The sequence below is a fragment of the Hetaerina americana genome, unplaced genomic scaffold (assembly GCF_022747635.1).
Source record: "Hetaerina americana unplaced genomic scaffold, ioHetAmer1.1.p SCAF_5, whole genome shotgun sequence".
Classification (NCBI taxonomy): Eukaryota; Metazoa; Arthropoda; class Insecta; order Odonata; family Calopterygidae; genus Hetaerina; species Hetaerina americana.
This window is the reverse complement of record NW_027287095.1, coordinates 15,805,128-15,821,993: the sequence shown is the minus strand read 5'-3', so window position 1 is coordinate 15,821,993 and position 16,866 is coordinate 15,805,128. Positions and strand designations below refer to the sequence as shown.

At 37.2% G+C, this 16,866-nt stretch overlaps 1 protein-coding gene and 1 non-coding gene across 2 annotated transcripts; both read right to left on the bottom strand.

Moving 5' to 3' along the window:
• Nucleotides 1-644: 644 nt before the first annotated feature.
• On the bottom strand, nt 645-12,387 carry RpS7 (ribosomal protein S7). The gene is made up of 5 exons (XM_071591922.1): nt 12,271-12,387; nt 11,752-11,925; nt 9,061-9,242; nt 3,898-4,048; nt 645-775 (listed from the first exon to the last, which is right to left on the bottom strand). The coding sequence occupies exons 2-5, from the start codon at nt 11,923-11,925 to the stop codon at nt 698-700; spliced, it is 585 nt and encodes a 194-aa protein (XP_071448023.1). The 5' UTR covers nt 12,271-12,387; the 3' UTR covers nt 645-697.
• LOC139694469 (small nucleolar RNA SNORA35) lies at nt 7,491-7,620 on the bottom strand. Its single transcript, XR_011702146.1, has one exon. It is a non-coding gene; the product is annotated as a small nucleolar RNA SNORA35 (small nucleolar RNA).
• Nucleotides 12,388-16,866: the final 4,479 nt, after the last annotated feature.

Below are 16,866 nucleotides of genomic sequence, written 5' to 3'. Positions count from 1 at the left end.
TAGATGTTTTTCTGGCCAATAACATCTCTTTTTGCATTGATATTTCCCGGCTTTGATAATATAATTATTTATGCTTTATTCTTTGGGGTATTTGATGTTTGTGTTTTTGTAATGCCACACTCTCATTTTTTACCAAATGAGAACCTGGCCAAACACCCACAAACAACCAGTGAGTGGTGCGAGCAGGTGCATTATTGGGGTGGTGCAAATGCCATGAATTGTTTCACCACATACATGACAATTTTTTTTGTACTGCTTCACGCAAACAGCATTGAACCTAAGTAGTACTCATCATTGATCGTTGGACCTGGAGTCAACTCTTAGTGCATTATGCACTAAGTGAAATTACAAATTCCCATTACTTTTTGAACACACCTACTTTAACCAACTAAACACTCATACTATACTAGGAGGGCAGTCCCCTTCAAAGGACTTGCTTACACCACAAGTTTTGATTGCAATAGTTATTAACATTGTGTTTTCAGTTTCCATTATTCCCATTCATAAATTACCCACCCTGATCGATTGATATTTCAGACCTTTCGGTAATTATCCAGGCACTGGTACATAGAGAATAGTTTCATTACATGTAAAATAACATGCAATAAATCCAAATAGCAAGAGAGAAATTGTAATTCAATAAATACGGTAAATTGCTTATTTTTTATTGAACAGTTCAGTGGAATTCATATTTAAATTACAAATAAGGTTCAGGAAACTCAAAAGTCACCTCCCTGCCAGTGAGCTTCTTGTAGACTGATGTAAATGTGTCCACCTTGAAAGAAATCAAATTGAAATGGTTAACATCACAATAACATGCAATATGGGTTACAATATTTACAGGCTCTAAAATAGAGGCTACGTTGAAATCAAGCTGCAGTCAGTAAATTATTTGGCATCAATGCAATGAGAAATATTAAATTTTTGAAAATGCAGAAGGCTGATAAAATGGTAAATTCTCAACAATGAGAATTAATTAACCTTTGACAAGGTTGCGCCTGGACAAGTTCACACTTGGTACATTGCTCTATCATGCATAACCTAAGCCCACTATGACTATACTTCCCCCAGAACTGGGAGGGATCCTCTACATTACAACTTCCCACCTGATATTTGAGTTTCTGAGAAATAACCAATATAAACTTTGACATCCCAGAGCTGAGAGGAATTAACACTGGTCTAAATGACATCCCAGAGAAAGCTCTAAGTGCATACATTACCTAGACAGTGACAATGAACTTCATTAACCTCATATAAAATTTAAGTTCTTCATCTATATCTAAACAATAACAAATTAAACAGAACAAGAGCATGAGCAGCAAGAAGTATTGGGAAACCAGACAAAAAAATGTATAAATTGGAAAGTGTCAGTAATTCTGGTGTATCGACTCCCTATGCTAGTTGTGCTGTACTTCCCACCAACTATTCTCTATTTCCCTCAAATGTTTTTCTTGAGTTTCCAAATTAACACCCTGATTACCTGATTCAACTATTTCTATTTTGGTCAAGAGGTCTTTGAAATGAGAATTATAAAATCACTTAAAAAACGTGGAATTGTTAGTGCATACCTGAGTACAGACAATTTATTTGCTCTGAAGATGGATTTCTGGATATTTAGATTGGCGATAAAAAAACTGTCACATAGCTAGCAACTTTGATCACTAGTTACATTATGAATAACTATAAAATTAGTTCAATAAATCATGATGGAAATTCATGAAAAATTTATTTTTTTCTTAAAAAGCACTGGTGCATCTTATGCACTCACTGTATGGTTGTATCGGCCAATATCGTCATTAACCATAATTTTTCAAAAATGCACAATTATGTCTACGAAATTGCTATGGAAAACCTTCATACAAGTCTACAGGAAAACATTATTGTAGTTTCATTATAGAAATGTTTCATAATTATGAAAATTAATAATGGCAAATCAAATAACTCCAACAACCCATTAACATATTCCTCTAAGATTTCTTCCATTTTTTAATCTGTTCAGATAATATATTCAATTCTGCAGCCATTTTACCCATATCCAGATTTATGTTCATCCACTTATTTAATCCAGATCATAACCATTGACCAGCTCAGGAAATCCAGAAACTCACCCTTAGATCTTTCACAAATCTGTGTCAAAGTAGGTATATGTCTTCTAGAAGCAAAACACAACAGTGGGCTTTATTTATTTTCCATTAGTCCGTAAATAGCACTCTGACCTTTACATCGGACATTGATATAACAATTTGACAGTTACATGCACCCAAGCCCTAGGTGGAGCAAAAATCACCTAGGTGGGAATTGAACCCGCAACCTCTGTGTTGGCAGACGAGGATGTTACGCTGCCCCCACCGTGGCCGGCAAACTTGCATAGCAAATAAACGTTTTTTAACAGTAGTATGTTTTTTCTTTCTTTAGTGCATGTTTTAAAAACTTGAGGCAATCCTTTCCTGTTTCTTCTTTACAGCACCCACCCCCAATGTTTAAAGTATCATTTACAAATAGAGCATGCTAAGTATAGAAGTAACTTGATGGCTTGCCAAGCTAGTAAATGAACAGGTCAAAAGACAAAGGATCAACATTTCGCAACTTTTAGCAGTAGTAGTTATTAGGGGAGGCAGAGACCAACAGCCTATGCCATTTGTGCCACATGGCCATGGCCTAATGGTGTGGTAAATTTGTTTTGATTAGCATACCCAGGCCCTTAGGGTGGGCAGCAAATCCGCTTTGGCTAACTTCATGGAACATACTTGGGTGTCAACTTTCACAACAATTTTGTATGAAGAATTAAGTAATTGAATAAGACTACCACATTCAGCCAAGCATTAAAATAACAGATTAAATTTAGAGATATTTCATATCAAATCAGGGACTGTAATAGTCTGACGGGGTAGAGTATTGGACTCCTCACAGGAAGGCCTTGGTTCAACTCCCAGGCAAGCCTCTCAGGGGATTTTTCAGGTACCAGAACTTCCAGGGAAACCATAGGCACTCAAGGGAAAATGACCCCCTAACCATCCAGAAGTGTGAATTTCACATGCCGTCAGGTTTACCATTGGGTGGACTCGATCATTACCTATTACATAACTTGTATGCTTAACTTAAGTGCTTAACTGTTCAATGGGTTTTTTTCATATCAAATCATCCACTTTGTAAATAAATGGTTGCATAACCATTTGAAAAAAGTACACTAAATGATTTACTGAGTTTAGTTAGAAGTAATTGTTTCTGCTTAGTTTCCAGGAGAAGAGAAAGCCAGTTCTCTGCTATGCATACGCTGATGTTTACGGAACATTTTAAAAATAATGTTTCTAATTACATATCTCAAAAACCATGAGATATGTAATTAAAAATTTTTTTGTTGAACCGTAAGAGATTTTACACTTAATTCATAATGCTTTTTATTGCCTTCTGCATGCTTTTTATAAATAGGACCAGCTACCTGATCAAAATAAATGAACAAACGGAATATTATAAATAAATGAAAGGACTAACTTTGTAGTTCCACACGACCCGGGTTTCGAAGTAAAACTTCATCATCAGGTCAAGTTTTTGATGATGAAGTTTTACTTCGAAACCCGGGTCGTGTGAATAAATCGTTTTCGTGTGGAACTACAAAGTTAGTCCTTTCATTTATTTATAATGAATCGGTTCCATAAAGTTACGCCAGAAACCATTAATTATAAACGGAATATTCTTTAATATTCCAGGTATAGGCATGTACAACAGAATCCTTGAGATGATTCTTTTGACCGCTTCACCAAAAATATTACTGAAAACAACCTACACTTCCCAAGTGTCAGATCTACCCAAATTCAAGTTTAATTGCTAAATTAACATGTTTATTTAGCAGAAACTAAGGGAGAGGAACTATTTTAAAACAAGTAAGCAAATTCTTACCTTATGTTCTATATTAGTCTGTTGGTTCTTGTCTAGGTGAACCTTGATCAACTGTGAGCCATCCAACCTTACTCGGATTCTCTTTCCAACAATTTCAGCAGGGAACACCAGATCCTCCAAAATTGCATCATACACTGCAGTTAGAGTTCGACTGAAAAATTAGAGAAAAGTGGGCACATTATATATTGCTATTTTTCACCCTCATCTAGGAAGAAAATCATCATCCATTAAAAATTTCCACAGAGACCTTATTTCCAATTTGTTTGACAATCAATAAATTACAAACCCAAATTCCTACGACAAATAATACACAAGACCTTTTTCCCATCGATTTTGTCTGCAGAGATGAGCACAGCTGAACTATGACAGTAACACTGGCAGTACCAGCAGCATAGTAAGCTTATAATTAAGGCAAGACCAGAGTATATAGGCGAGAAAGAAAACTTTGAGATTTAGAATACTGATGGCCAACTAATTGGGATAAGAGAAAGTGCATAGTTCGGATAGCCAGCCAATATTTGGACTTCAACATCAGAGGACATTTAAATAAATAGCATCTGTATTACTGACAGATGCGGACCTGGTAGAGCATTGGGCCACTGACAAGAGGGCATGGGTTCAATTCCCAGACACTCATTTACTTGAAATGTAACATCCCTTTCTAGTAATACTGTTTAAGTTATGTAACTCAATCTACTACGATTACATGACAGTTGTTTAACTTTGTACCCCTGGTGTTCCACTTCTATTATTCATATTATGTGGCTTAATCTAGGTTTTGAATGGACACAGATTAGACGTCACTACATTGCTCCACCTCTCCTACCTGACTTTAAAATCAGACCATCTCCGTATACTTCCTTCATTCCATCGAACATCCCTATCCTATTCCTTCCCCTCGTTTGCCCAAGGTTCACCCCTCTCAGTTTTCAACATCCCATTCAAAACACACAGCATCTATCTTTCCTGTCTCTTTATGATTTTTCCAAGCAATCCCATCTTCTGCTTCACCATGCTGTTTATTTTCCTTTCTGTCCACTCCAACTTCATCCTTCTCCACACCCACATTTCAAAAGCCTCCAACCTACTTTTATCACCAATTCAAATATCATGTTTCCACAACATACATGACTATGCTCCATATCAAAGTTTTAACGATCCTTTTCTTGACATCCTTACTCAATGGCCCTGGCATCAATTCTCTCCTTGGGGAAGCTTCTTTAACTAACACATTTTTTTATCCTTATTAATCCTTCCATAATACTTTTGTCCGTTTTGGTCCATAACACTTCCTAGATACGTAAACTTCCACTTCCTCAAGTTTTTGCCCTTCTATTTTAATGTTTACCCCTAGCCTTTCTTCTTCTGGAAAACTGCATAATCATTGCTTGTATTACTGTCTTCACTGTATTGCTCTGTTACATTACTCTCATCCCATACCTATCGCACTAGATTTCTAATTCACCCAGCAATGCTTGCAACCCCTTGGCTGACTGAGAAACTTAAGCTTGATCATCAGAAGACCTAAAAGATTTAAAGAATTGCCCATCAACTTGCTTAAGTCTCTAGTTCTTCCCATGCCTCTCCTCCATGTACACATTGAAAAGCACAGGTGAACACCAACGCCTTACCCTTCCAAAACCTGCCCATTCCACTAATAATTTTCAATCACCTGGCTGCTCCCTTTACTATTTTATGCCTACTTTTTCATTTATTTTACTGACAGTTCTCGGTGGCTGTCTTCGTTTATGTTGTGTACGACTCTGCACCTATTACTCCAGTTATCCCCACTATCCTTCCATCTCATCTCACACAGTCTTAAAATAAATTTATTTTGCTTTGTATTTTCTTAATTACCTTCCACATTGTCCCAACATTCCTCTCCATTCCAGAACTCCTGATTCTGAATGGTTTGGTCCTTTTCTGTGCTGCTGCTGTCAATTTTGCTTAGCAAGGAATTCATGAGATGATGAAAGAAGACTCTCCCCCAGTCAGACACAACACAGCCAATTGGACTGAGTCCCATAGTGGCCAGGACCTATTCTAATAACTTTGTCCTGTTACATCCATACATGTTGGGTTCATTGGGCAATAAACATGTTATCTCATTGCCTTCTCAATAGTTTGCTTAACATGACCATCGCTCAATAGCTGGGGTCAGACACCTTTGCAACACCTCATTGAGGAACAGAAGGACCATTTCTCATTTAGCTCCTATCCTTTGACCTATCTAGCATTTGTGAACCTACCAGGTGCAATTATTATTGCTCCTACCAGCATAGCTCTAGAGTATGTATATCGGAATGCATAGGCAAGGAAACACCTCAAGATTGCAGTAGGGGATGTTTCATTTATCCCTTACAAAACACATGCATGTGATAGAATTAACTTGGCAACTGGGCACAAGTTCTCTCGAATGTCAAGGTTATGTTGAACGGCTCATCTCTTAGCGAGCTTTTAGAATAAAAAAAGACAACTTTTAGTAATAAAATAATTTTTATAATATTCACTTTTCTTTTTTAATGGTCTATTGGAGGTTGAAAAAATAACCAACCTTTAAGTATTATTTTGAGTGAGTAAATTCAGTACTTGGATAATTACAGAGAATTAAAATTTGGGATGAGCAATTCCTCAATTCTAAATAAAAAGAGCTGATAGGATGAGCTTGGTGTGGTTCCAATGAAATAGTTTTTGATCTACAAAATCTTTCCTTTTCTTTACATTGATTTCTATAAACATTAAATTTGATTGATTTCTCTAATTACCATAATTTAATTTAGCTGAGCATCTAATGCTGCGTATGCATCCTAATATTGCATAAACAATTTGAATGCTTAAAAATGAAATTACCTATTGTTTACTAATGGAAATAACTAAGTTCATACTAATATAGAGGGTCGCGGTAGCCCAGGGGGTAGAGTGTTGGACTAATGACCGGAGGGTTCCAGGTTCAACTCCCTGGGCAACAGCAGCTCCACACAAGCAAGGTGATTTTTTTGGGTACCATATCTTCCTGGGAAACCATAACCGGCACAGGGATAGGAACTGGCCCCCCTACCCTGATGTGTGAATTTCACATGCCATTGGGCTTAGTACTGGGTGAACCCTATCATCACCCACCAAACCGACCTTAGGGTTGATTACTGTGTTTATGGTTTTATACTAATATAGCAATGGTATTTGTTTAGGAATTTCTCTTCCTATTAATGCGTTAATATATCCTGGCAGATTGTTGCAGTAACATCAACTAATATATCTATCCAAATTTTGATAAAATATGAAACATAAGAAGTGTTTCATGAACACCATGATACCCACCTGCATAATATGAAATTGGGTTATGTAACACGCAAATCAGAAAGAAAAATTAAAGATTTGGGCCTCAGGTTACCACAACGGAAATTTTTCATTCAATTATGGCAAAAATCGTTTAATTTTAGAACCCCCCTTGGGTGATGCCTCATGCAGTCCACACAAGCTGACGCATAGCAATTTCTTTGAAGTGATCATATCAAATATATCTCGCTGATAATCCTATACTTTTTATACAAACTTCTTTCAAAACTTCAGCAGCCTTATGCTCAGAATCGTTTGCCTGTATCCAGCCAGAGGATGGAAAGAAATACATACATTCTTATCCTTTCCAATGAACTGAAATTGCTGTAGCACCATTGTGGATCACAGAAGCCCATAAAATAGAACATTGTGAACTCGATGATGCACTATATAGTTTCATCTACATCAGGCCATGCACATTACACACAGGGTGTTAGGCAGAGATATCAGCTGTGAAGGAGCAATGGTACACTTCATAAACCTTTTGCTAAGTATATATGATAGATAATGAAGCAATTAGTCTATTTTTCATTCAAGGCAATACTACCTGTATTTTTCATAAAACAATGGCAAAAATCGATAAAATTTTAGAACCATGTGTTGGACACATCTCAAGCAGTTCACACAAGATAATGCAAATCAATTTGTTTGAAGTGACTGTATCAATCCTCTCATTTCAATTCTGAGATTTAGTTACAGAATCACATGGTTGATAGAACTGTAACCGAATTGGCCAGTGTGATGGCACACAACCTAACAACTAATACAGATTGCCACCATACAAGACCAAGTCAACACATAATGAAATTGGTCTTACTGCTTAGACTTCGAAATCATCTTCTTTCAGACAGAATGACAGAAAAAGGATCAACGACAACGTAACAGCTCGATTTTGACTATTATGATTGAAAACCCTGATACTTGTGGCTGAACAAGAGAGACAAAATCATACTATTTCACAAACGTCAGTTTTGACCAATTGTAAGCGGAAAACGTTGCCAGGCTGGATTTTCAGAGGCAATTTATAGGAGCAGGGACCAACAATCATAAAATGAAAACATTATTTTGATGACTTTTTCAGTTAAAAGAAGCCAGCACTAACATCAGAATATGGAAATTTGACGAATTATTTATTGTCTTTACTCTTTTGCCTCCGTATCTCATTAAACTTAAGGTTGTCTCACACAAAAAAATTACTCAGAAGAATACTAATATAAAATAGTAAATAATAATGTATGGCGAAATTTCACCTTCAATATCCGCTTTATTTCCCGACAAGAATACTATAGTTTGGACAGAGCTTTGTTAGGCATTACAGATTATGCCTTTAGGTACCTAAATGTAAATAAGGTGCCTAATGGCAAGGCAGCTAGAGTTTTGACACACTAAGCAATAGTATTACCATCGATGTAGCCAAGAAAAAGAATTAACAGATATAAATGTTTTGATACTTGAGATAGCTTGGTCAAACATTTGTGAGCATTGCAAAACCACGTATTGGCTTTTGGGTAATTCTGAGTTCATTTCACATTCCATTCGACAGTCTTTTAATTACGTTTTCTATTTCTTTCTTTTAATTTAGTAACTTGGGTGATTTTTGGCACTAGTTTTGTATTCATTTTCTCTTACCGTACTATACAGTGGAACCTCAATTAGCACCTTGCACAGCGAGTAATTTGCATCAAGAGCTACAATATTGGTCTCGATAACGATTCTCTTAATGAGAAACTTTTCATTTAAGCATGATGAGCAGAGGGGAATTCCTGGATTCATTGTGTGCTCTGACACACAATGCTCACCTGGCATCAACTGTCACTGAATGCTCACCTGCGAGGCCTCTTCTGCTTGTTCTTGGTCCTCGTCTTTCGAGTTGGCTTGGGGAGAATCTTGCGCTCTGCAACAAACACAACATGCTTCCCACTAAATTTCTTCTCTAGCTCACGTACAAGTCGCGTCTGGATTTTCTGGAACTGCTTCAGTTGGGGGACTGGCACATAGATGATGATGGACTGCCAGAAAAGTGAAAAAGGACCGTTAAAATGTATCAAATCATTATGGCACATGCTAACTACGAAAAAAAACCAGCAAAGTAACTGAAATCAATTCACCAATTTACAAGGCCTAAAAAATAGTGAGGAGAAAAGCTGGCCACTTTCCTAATTTTTCGTAAATAAAACATTTCATGTGACCCAAAGAAATGACAAACGGTTATCAGCAGACAACTGCATTCTCATTTCAATGCAACATAGAAGAATGGCAGATATTTCCCATGGCTACACAGCCATTCATATCACAAGGACCCCATTAACCACTACTGCCCTAAATGGCTAACTACTAACCATTGTGTTCAATGTTTATGTTTCTGCCACGAAAGTTTTGGGCAATATTTTGTTTGAACTCCCCTGTGCCACTGACTGTTGCAAATAATTGTTTTTCACTCTAAAATTCAAAATACAAAAAATGACCTACGTTGACGTAATACCTTTTCTTAGCCATTTTACCCTGAATAGATTTTGAAGATTTTCTACACATTTCCCATTTATATTATGCTTATTATAATGTCATACATTGCTTTTAATGTTGTTGAAACGTAACTATATTTTTACGGCAGTGTACCTGAATTCTGGGCACCCCTGGCTATGTCAAAGCTGGGTGCCTTCCTGGATAAAAGATCTTTCTGGGAAACCATAACCGTCGAATGGGAAGGCACTGACCCCCCTATCCTTCTTAGGTGTGGATTCTACCTGCCGTTGGGATTAGTACTGGGTGTACTCGACCACCACCTAACAAACCAGCCTCAATGTTGTTTACTGTGTTTTGGTTTCTTTATACTTGAATTGTCATATTATCAATGCCTCATTGTTCTATCTTTTTTATTGTGGAGAAAATGATGTAACCACCTAGGTTGGTGGCAGGAATAGTTGATCAACTATTACCTTACCAAACAGACACTATTTACTACTTGTCAGCTTCCTTTATTGCCATACCTGAACAAATAAGGTTGAAAATGGTAGAAAAAAGAGTTGACAATTGACCGACTATGAGCTCCATATTGAAGAGAGCAACAAAAAGTCAATGGGCTTGGAGGCTAGACAGAAATCTAGAAGTAGAAATCATGGTTTGTAAACATGACCTTCAGTGCTAACAATCTACTACACAGTCAAAGAATACGAAAAATGCGTATCAATCCTACGTATATCAGCTTAAGAATCCCAAAAAATACACTGCAGGGCGAGTTTCTATTTTTCCAAGGCACCCTCAAAGTCAAATGTTTGGCAGGGGACCAAATTCAGTGCACACTCAGTTTACCAAATTTTACCTTAGCTTCCACTTGTGTGTAGAGCTAACATCCACACGAAACTTGAGCCTGAATTTTTTAAATAATGTTCACAGCTGGGTAAAAACTTGATAATCACTGGCCACGGCATAGTATCAAAATATTTGACAAATGTTATATTTCACTAACTTTGATCAACTGATCAGTAAATAAATTGATGAGGAGTTGACATTAAGAACTTTAGCATTCACTCACAATGAACGTGCATGTGCGCAAACAGAAGCATGCATTTCTCCCACAGATGAAGCACTCATGGAATAATAAATGGTATAGGGCAAGGTCAACGAATGCAATTGATAAAATAATAGTGAAAATCAATAGGTGCTCGATGCTTTAAATGACTTACATTTAGATTCACTTTCTTCCAAGTAAGAATTTCACTTTAAATTGTGTCCAATTACCATGCATTTCATGATATATGATTTTATATGTTGAAAAAATATTGGCAAAAGATGACCCAATAAGGACATATGCAGCTCCTACTTGGTAACAAACTTACAACACAAGAAAAACGAGTTTCCTCATCACATGTTTGTTCAGAATAGAGAAATTAACAGAATTCCTCGACCAAATCATGACTACTCAATGCTTTCATAACTGAGCCCCAGACAACTGCGGGGACAGACCATTTGTTTGAGGCGATACACATAGTATATGTACAACAAATTCCTGTGCCCAGTGCCTGGGGGAAATTGGCGTTAACAGTCACGTTCCTTACCCATTCACCATTACTAGTAATCTTGCACCATTATGGATAACCAAATTCCATGTTGGAGACCATCAGGAACTCGATGGTGCATCCAACCCTTGACTAGGATGCCGTTTCCCCAAATCACTACAAATTACCATAATTGGTCATGAATTGCTAACGATTTGTCTCGAATTGATTCCCTGATCATTTCTATTCTTTGCTATTTTATTATCTCTCCCAAAACCACGGCCCATCGTGAATATTTATTTCATCGTCATTGTGAAAATTAATGCAAAGAAATTTGTTAACACCCAGAATGAAATGCTGCACATGAAAAGGCCACTAACAAGCAAGTGGACAACATTTGTTAACTCTTAGCAAGTCACACTCAACTATGAATTAATTACGGGTGGTACCTAAACATCCCCCGCCCCTCGCACTTGCAAGGTATTCAGTATATGTTTTGAATTACATAGGACACATCCCTTACCTTCTTGCCGTTAAGCTCCACCTCCTTCGCTTTTGTAATATATAATTCCCTAAGCTGCGCCTTCAGGTCACTACTGCTCATTTCCAGTTCAAGGAGAGCTTGAGATATGGAGCTCTCGAAGGTATCTGGCTCGGCTCCTCCACTTTTCACAATTTTTGCACTTGACGTAAACATCTAGAAATCACAATTGAACATCCAATTATCAAATTCATATATTCTTTTAACTTCCTCAAAACATTAAATTCTAATTTATACATTTTTTCAACTTTAAACATGCTCCCAGCAACACATTTAGTCTATTACCGCAATTTCTACATAACATCGCAACGTGACCGATGCCCATACTCCTCCAGCCAGAAAAAAACCATCCATAGAATATCCATCATTACAGAAGTCATCCGTTCATAAAACTTTAACTGATCGCTTTTTACACATATATTTACCAAGTCTATCGGTATATAGAATAAAAATATCGCACGAAATGGATATCACAGCAAATATTTTACACAAACTACAAACCTTTACGTTCCGGGGCCAGCCGCATGCAACCAAAAGAAAGCTGAGGAAAACGTGGCCATTAACCGGAGACCTCTCGTGTGTGATATCATTACTACCGGCGATTGTCTTCTACCACTTCAGCGCCAATTTCACATTTGAAGAGGTGGTGGCAGCAACTGTCTAAGAATTTTTGAAATCAACCTCCTGTCAAAGGAAAATAAATCTGCACATAAAAATGTGTTGAGCGGGAACACTATGCGTTTTCCTAAATGCAAATGCGTAATTATTGCAAAACTTTTTTGGGCTTGCCAATTCATTACACAAACTTCAATCGGTAGGGGCGACGGCAGCTGATAGGTTCCTATGCTCCCTGGAGCTTTATTAGCTTGGTCAAAGGTAACATTCCTGTAAGAGTCACCCATGCTAGATAATTGGAATCAAGAAGCCAGACTATAGCAGCCTTCGCAGAATCTATTTCTTGCTGAGGCAACTGCAAAGGCGTCGGATTCCATTCAGGCGGCCACCATTAAGACAATATTGAGAAATAGAACAGGAAATAACTGCGATTATTTGTCCTATTATATTGGAAAGGACCATCACAAATAGTTAATAATGGCTGACGATTTGTGTGCCCAGTTCATATAAGGTCGGGGTTTATCTCTTTCAGCGGTGGAGGCGATCTGTGTGGATATCATCACACGAAAACCTTGTAGTTACAACCAAGTTGAAATAAAAAAGAAACGAAGAGGAAGTCACACTATCAGTAACATTATATGCTCAAATATATTCAAATAATTTCGCAAAAAAGATGACTGAAATTCTTTATCCATATGAAATCTTTCTTCGGGGTAGCGCGCTTATATAATGATTTTTTTTATGATTTACCAGAACGAAAACAACTCACTTAAATATTTTCATCGGTCCCAGCCACCTTCATCAGAATACGAGGAGTCACTCAGGCTCCTCGTACGACATACTATCATTTGCAGCTCGAGATGTGTGCGACCCAGCTTCGTCCCTAGGTAATGAAAAAGGCCATTACGTTTGTAGATGGATACATTCTGAGTATATTCTTTGAGATAAGTTTATTTGTGACAATAATTACTCAAAAAGATAGGTACCTTTTCATTGTTGCGATAGGGTTATAGAGAAAGAAATGATAAGGCAGGTCGAGCAATAGTGAAGGTGGGGATAGGCACCCTCCTGAAGTCAAGGGACTGTTTGCTGAAACCATTTTGAAAAAAGGGATACCCTATATTCTTCGAAGATCACATCAAAATGACCCTTAGAGAAATATTAATTCGTTTATTATACATTTACTTATCTTTCCATTTTGTAGGTTAGTATTGCTAACTCAATATATCCCTGTAAACAAATGTATTGATGCATTCGGAAGTCATAAGTTTCACAACACTGAAAAGTTCACATGTTCTTTCTCGATGTCAAGAGGACTTAATACTATTTTGAGAGCCGAAGGTGACTCACGCTTGCACTTATAGGCAGAGTCACCGAACGGTAACTAGGTGTCTATAGATCCAGATACAGTGCAGCTCAGTTTAAGTAACGTGCGTTTCCTTTTTCACCAAGTGGGTTATCGAAGCGATCGAAATTATCGAATAGTATGAATCGAAGGTATGAATATAGTATGCCCCTGCATCGATACCCCGGTTTGTTTACAGTGAAAGATCATTTGTCAACTTTGTACTATGCGTAATTCTCCTCATTCAAATCTGTCCACGTTTTTCCTGAGGTTACATAAATGACTTCAGGTTTATTCCAATTGAAGATCGGACTAAACTGTATTAAAAGCTATGGAATTTTTCGCGAAAATAAAGGAACAAGTAAAGTATTTCCTCACGCGCAAGTCACACAACAAGAAACATGCTGGGAAAGATCAGACAATGTTTGATGAAGAGTTAAAACCAGGCAGTCGGTTGTGGTTATTCCTAATTTGCTTGTCCTCTGTCGTTATTATTACCAAATATTTGAGTGAATATGGTAAGTTATACTGATTAGTGTATGCTCTAGTTATACATTGGTGAAGACTTAACTATATTTATCCATTTTTATCTAGGCAACGTCTCATTTTACACCTATAAAAATGTCACGGAACTTGATTTCGATGTTATCAATTCATTTTACCAAGTGGTGATGAATATTTCTATCCGCTTTTGGGGAGTGATTTGCCGATTGCAATGGATTTTAATACCGAGCATTTTTTCTGCTGCGTTTGTCGGATTTTCTTGGGCAGTTCTTTACAAAGACAGCAATGTCCCTGGGGTAAATCCACCTACGCCATTCTCGCCTTCCAGTTTTAGGTAAGTTGATTTTCAGTGTATTCTGTAGGTAGGCTGTTTTGATTTTATAGATTGCAGGTTTACTTTATTTACTGTGTATCAGTATATTTTGATGAATCGAAGTTCTCTAAGTGTTTTGTAGCCTTTTTAATTTGTGATTTGATATTTTTGTGCTCTGCTAAATAAGTGAGAAAAGTAAACGCTAATAAACGTGAGTGGGTGAACGCTATAGGAAATAAGCCTGCCAAACTTATTAAACATCTTCATTTTAAGGTTTTGCTGGACCCAGCCGTTTGAATTTATTTGTCCATAGCTGCGTACATGTGTGCCTTTCGGATGCGATTTTTTTATTGTGCGGAGTATTTTTTCAAGTGAAGGAGATCGAATGCTGTGCATTATTTTTCTTGGGAAAATGGCAAAACAAATTACAAAGATGATTTGTTCGTATTTGGTTACAAATGAGTTCGCTTGCGAGCAACCATTTGTTACCTTTGCTAGGCGATCATAATCCGAAAAAAGGAACATTTTGTATCCATAATTTGCTCTCTTGCCATTCACAGTAAATCCATTCTGCCTGGTAGAAATGTGATCTTGGAAAAAACCAACTTTTGCGCCCTCCATAGTTAATGGCCCAAGGCCCACTTTATTAATACCCCAATCTATTTTCAGTGATTTGGTGATGTTTATTTTTGCATGTTCTTCAAATAGCCATGTCACAAGTGGAGAGAGTAAGTATGTTGAAAAAGGTTACTGTGCTCTTAGTCAGGCCTTCCTCAGTTAACTGCATCATCCTGTTGATTCATCAATTAAGGATTTGGGGTTTTTCTCTTTTTTGGAATTCCTTTGAATACTTTCACCGAGATTTTAGTGGGCCCTTCAATTTTAATCCTGATTACCAACCAACCCAAAGGTGGATTTGATAAGTGATACTGAACTCAATTGCAGACTAAATCCTAAGGCTGATTAAATTTACATATTTACAAGGTAATATGGAGAGCGGGCAGTGCCTTTCCTGTTTCCAATGGGACGAATCTAAGGATCTGTGCCGTGACCATGATGCTCAATCCAGGATCATGTGCTAGGTGCATGTTCTGGAAAATGTGGACGAAATGTGAATTGATGATGTCTTTCTAGGCAAACTCTTTAAAACTAAAAGATATATACAAATTAAAATCAATATCTCCTTGGGAAAATCAGATATATTTCAATCGCTGAATACCAAAAAGAAACAACTCATTTTATGCCTATAACCTTCTTCATTGTTCACTATATCTTCAGCAAATGTATGTGCTATCATCAGTAATTATTAATGAAAAGCTTGAAAGGAAATTTTATGGATTGCCCAAAGAGGCAATCATAGGGTTGGGAGTGGTGAACCAGGAATGCATGTCACGTTTGAATGATAAAAATTATTCCCAGTAAAGCAACAGACACGACATTCATGAGTCAGTGTTTATTAATGGCCATACTTAATGAACCCTCTTGTCCCTGAGCCTTCAGTGTTCTGGCACCACATTGACTGCCCACCACCCCAATTGCTGATCCTTCCAGGAGTACTGAGGTGATTTTAAGGGCTATTTCTTTTCATTTTCATTTACTCACATGCTTAGTCTTATTGTTATCCTTAGAAATGATCAGTTTGGCATGGTGTGGTGGCTGATATTCTGCCATATCATGTCTGAAACGTGTCTCTTTATACTATGGTGTGGCATTTCAATTATTTGATTCCAGTAAATTGTTCAACATTCATAACAACCCACAAACCAAATAAATTTGTTTAAAAAGGTCACATTTCAACTCATAATAATCTTAATGCTATACATCACTGGTGCGATACTTGGCAATTAGAATAAAAGGGCATAGTGAATTTTTAGAGAAGGAGCAATTCCCTCCTGAATGCCTACTGCATCGTAAACGCCAAAATGGAATGTGTGGACTCAATTAAATACCTGGGCATAACCCTCACTCACAACCTCTCCTAGGTGAAACACATGTGGACAAGATACGACAACAGGGAATCTGTGGACAAGCTTGCAAAAAATTAGGATTTATTAGAAGAATACTAGGTAAATGTGATGAAAAGGTATAACAGAAATGTTATCTGTCATTGGTTAGACCTCATTTAGAATATGCTGCAAGTATATGGGATCCTCACAAAGTTAGATTGATTGCCAAATTGGATCATGTGCAGTGTAAAGGAGCTAGATTTATAAAACGTTGTTATGATAAACTTAGTATCCTATACAAAATATTATAACAGTCTGGGAATCACTAACAGAGCGAAGGTTAAACTACAAACTTAAATATCTTGCACACATTG

Excerpts from the sequence above, each read along its gene's own strand:
- RpS7 (XM_071591922.1), bottom strand. The coding sequence starts at position 11,925 with ATGTTTACGTCAAGTGCAAAAATTGTGAAAAGTGGAGGAGCCGAGCCA. Across the intron at positions 4,049-9,060 it reads AAGCAGAAGAGGCCTCGCAG|TCGAACTCTAACTGCAGTGT; the intron begins GTGAGCATTCAG and ends CTAATTTTTCAG. Across the intron at positions 776-3,897 it reads AGACTAATATAGAACATAAG|GTGGACACATTTACATCAGT; the intron begins GTAAGAATTTGC and ends ATTTCTTTCAAG.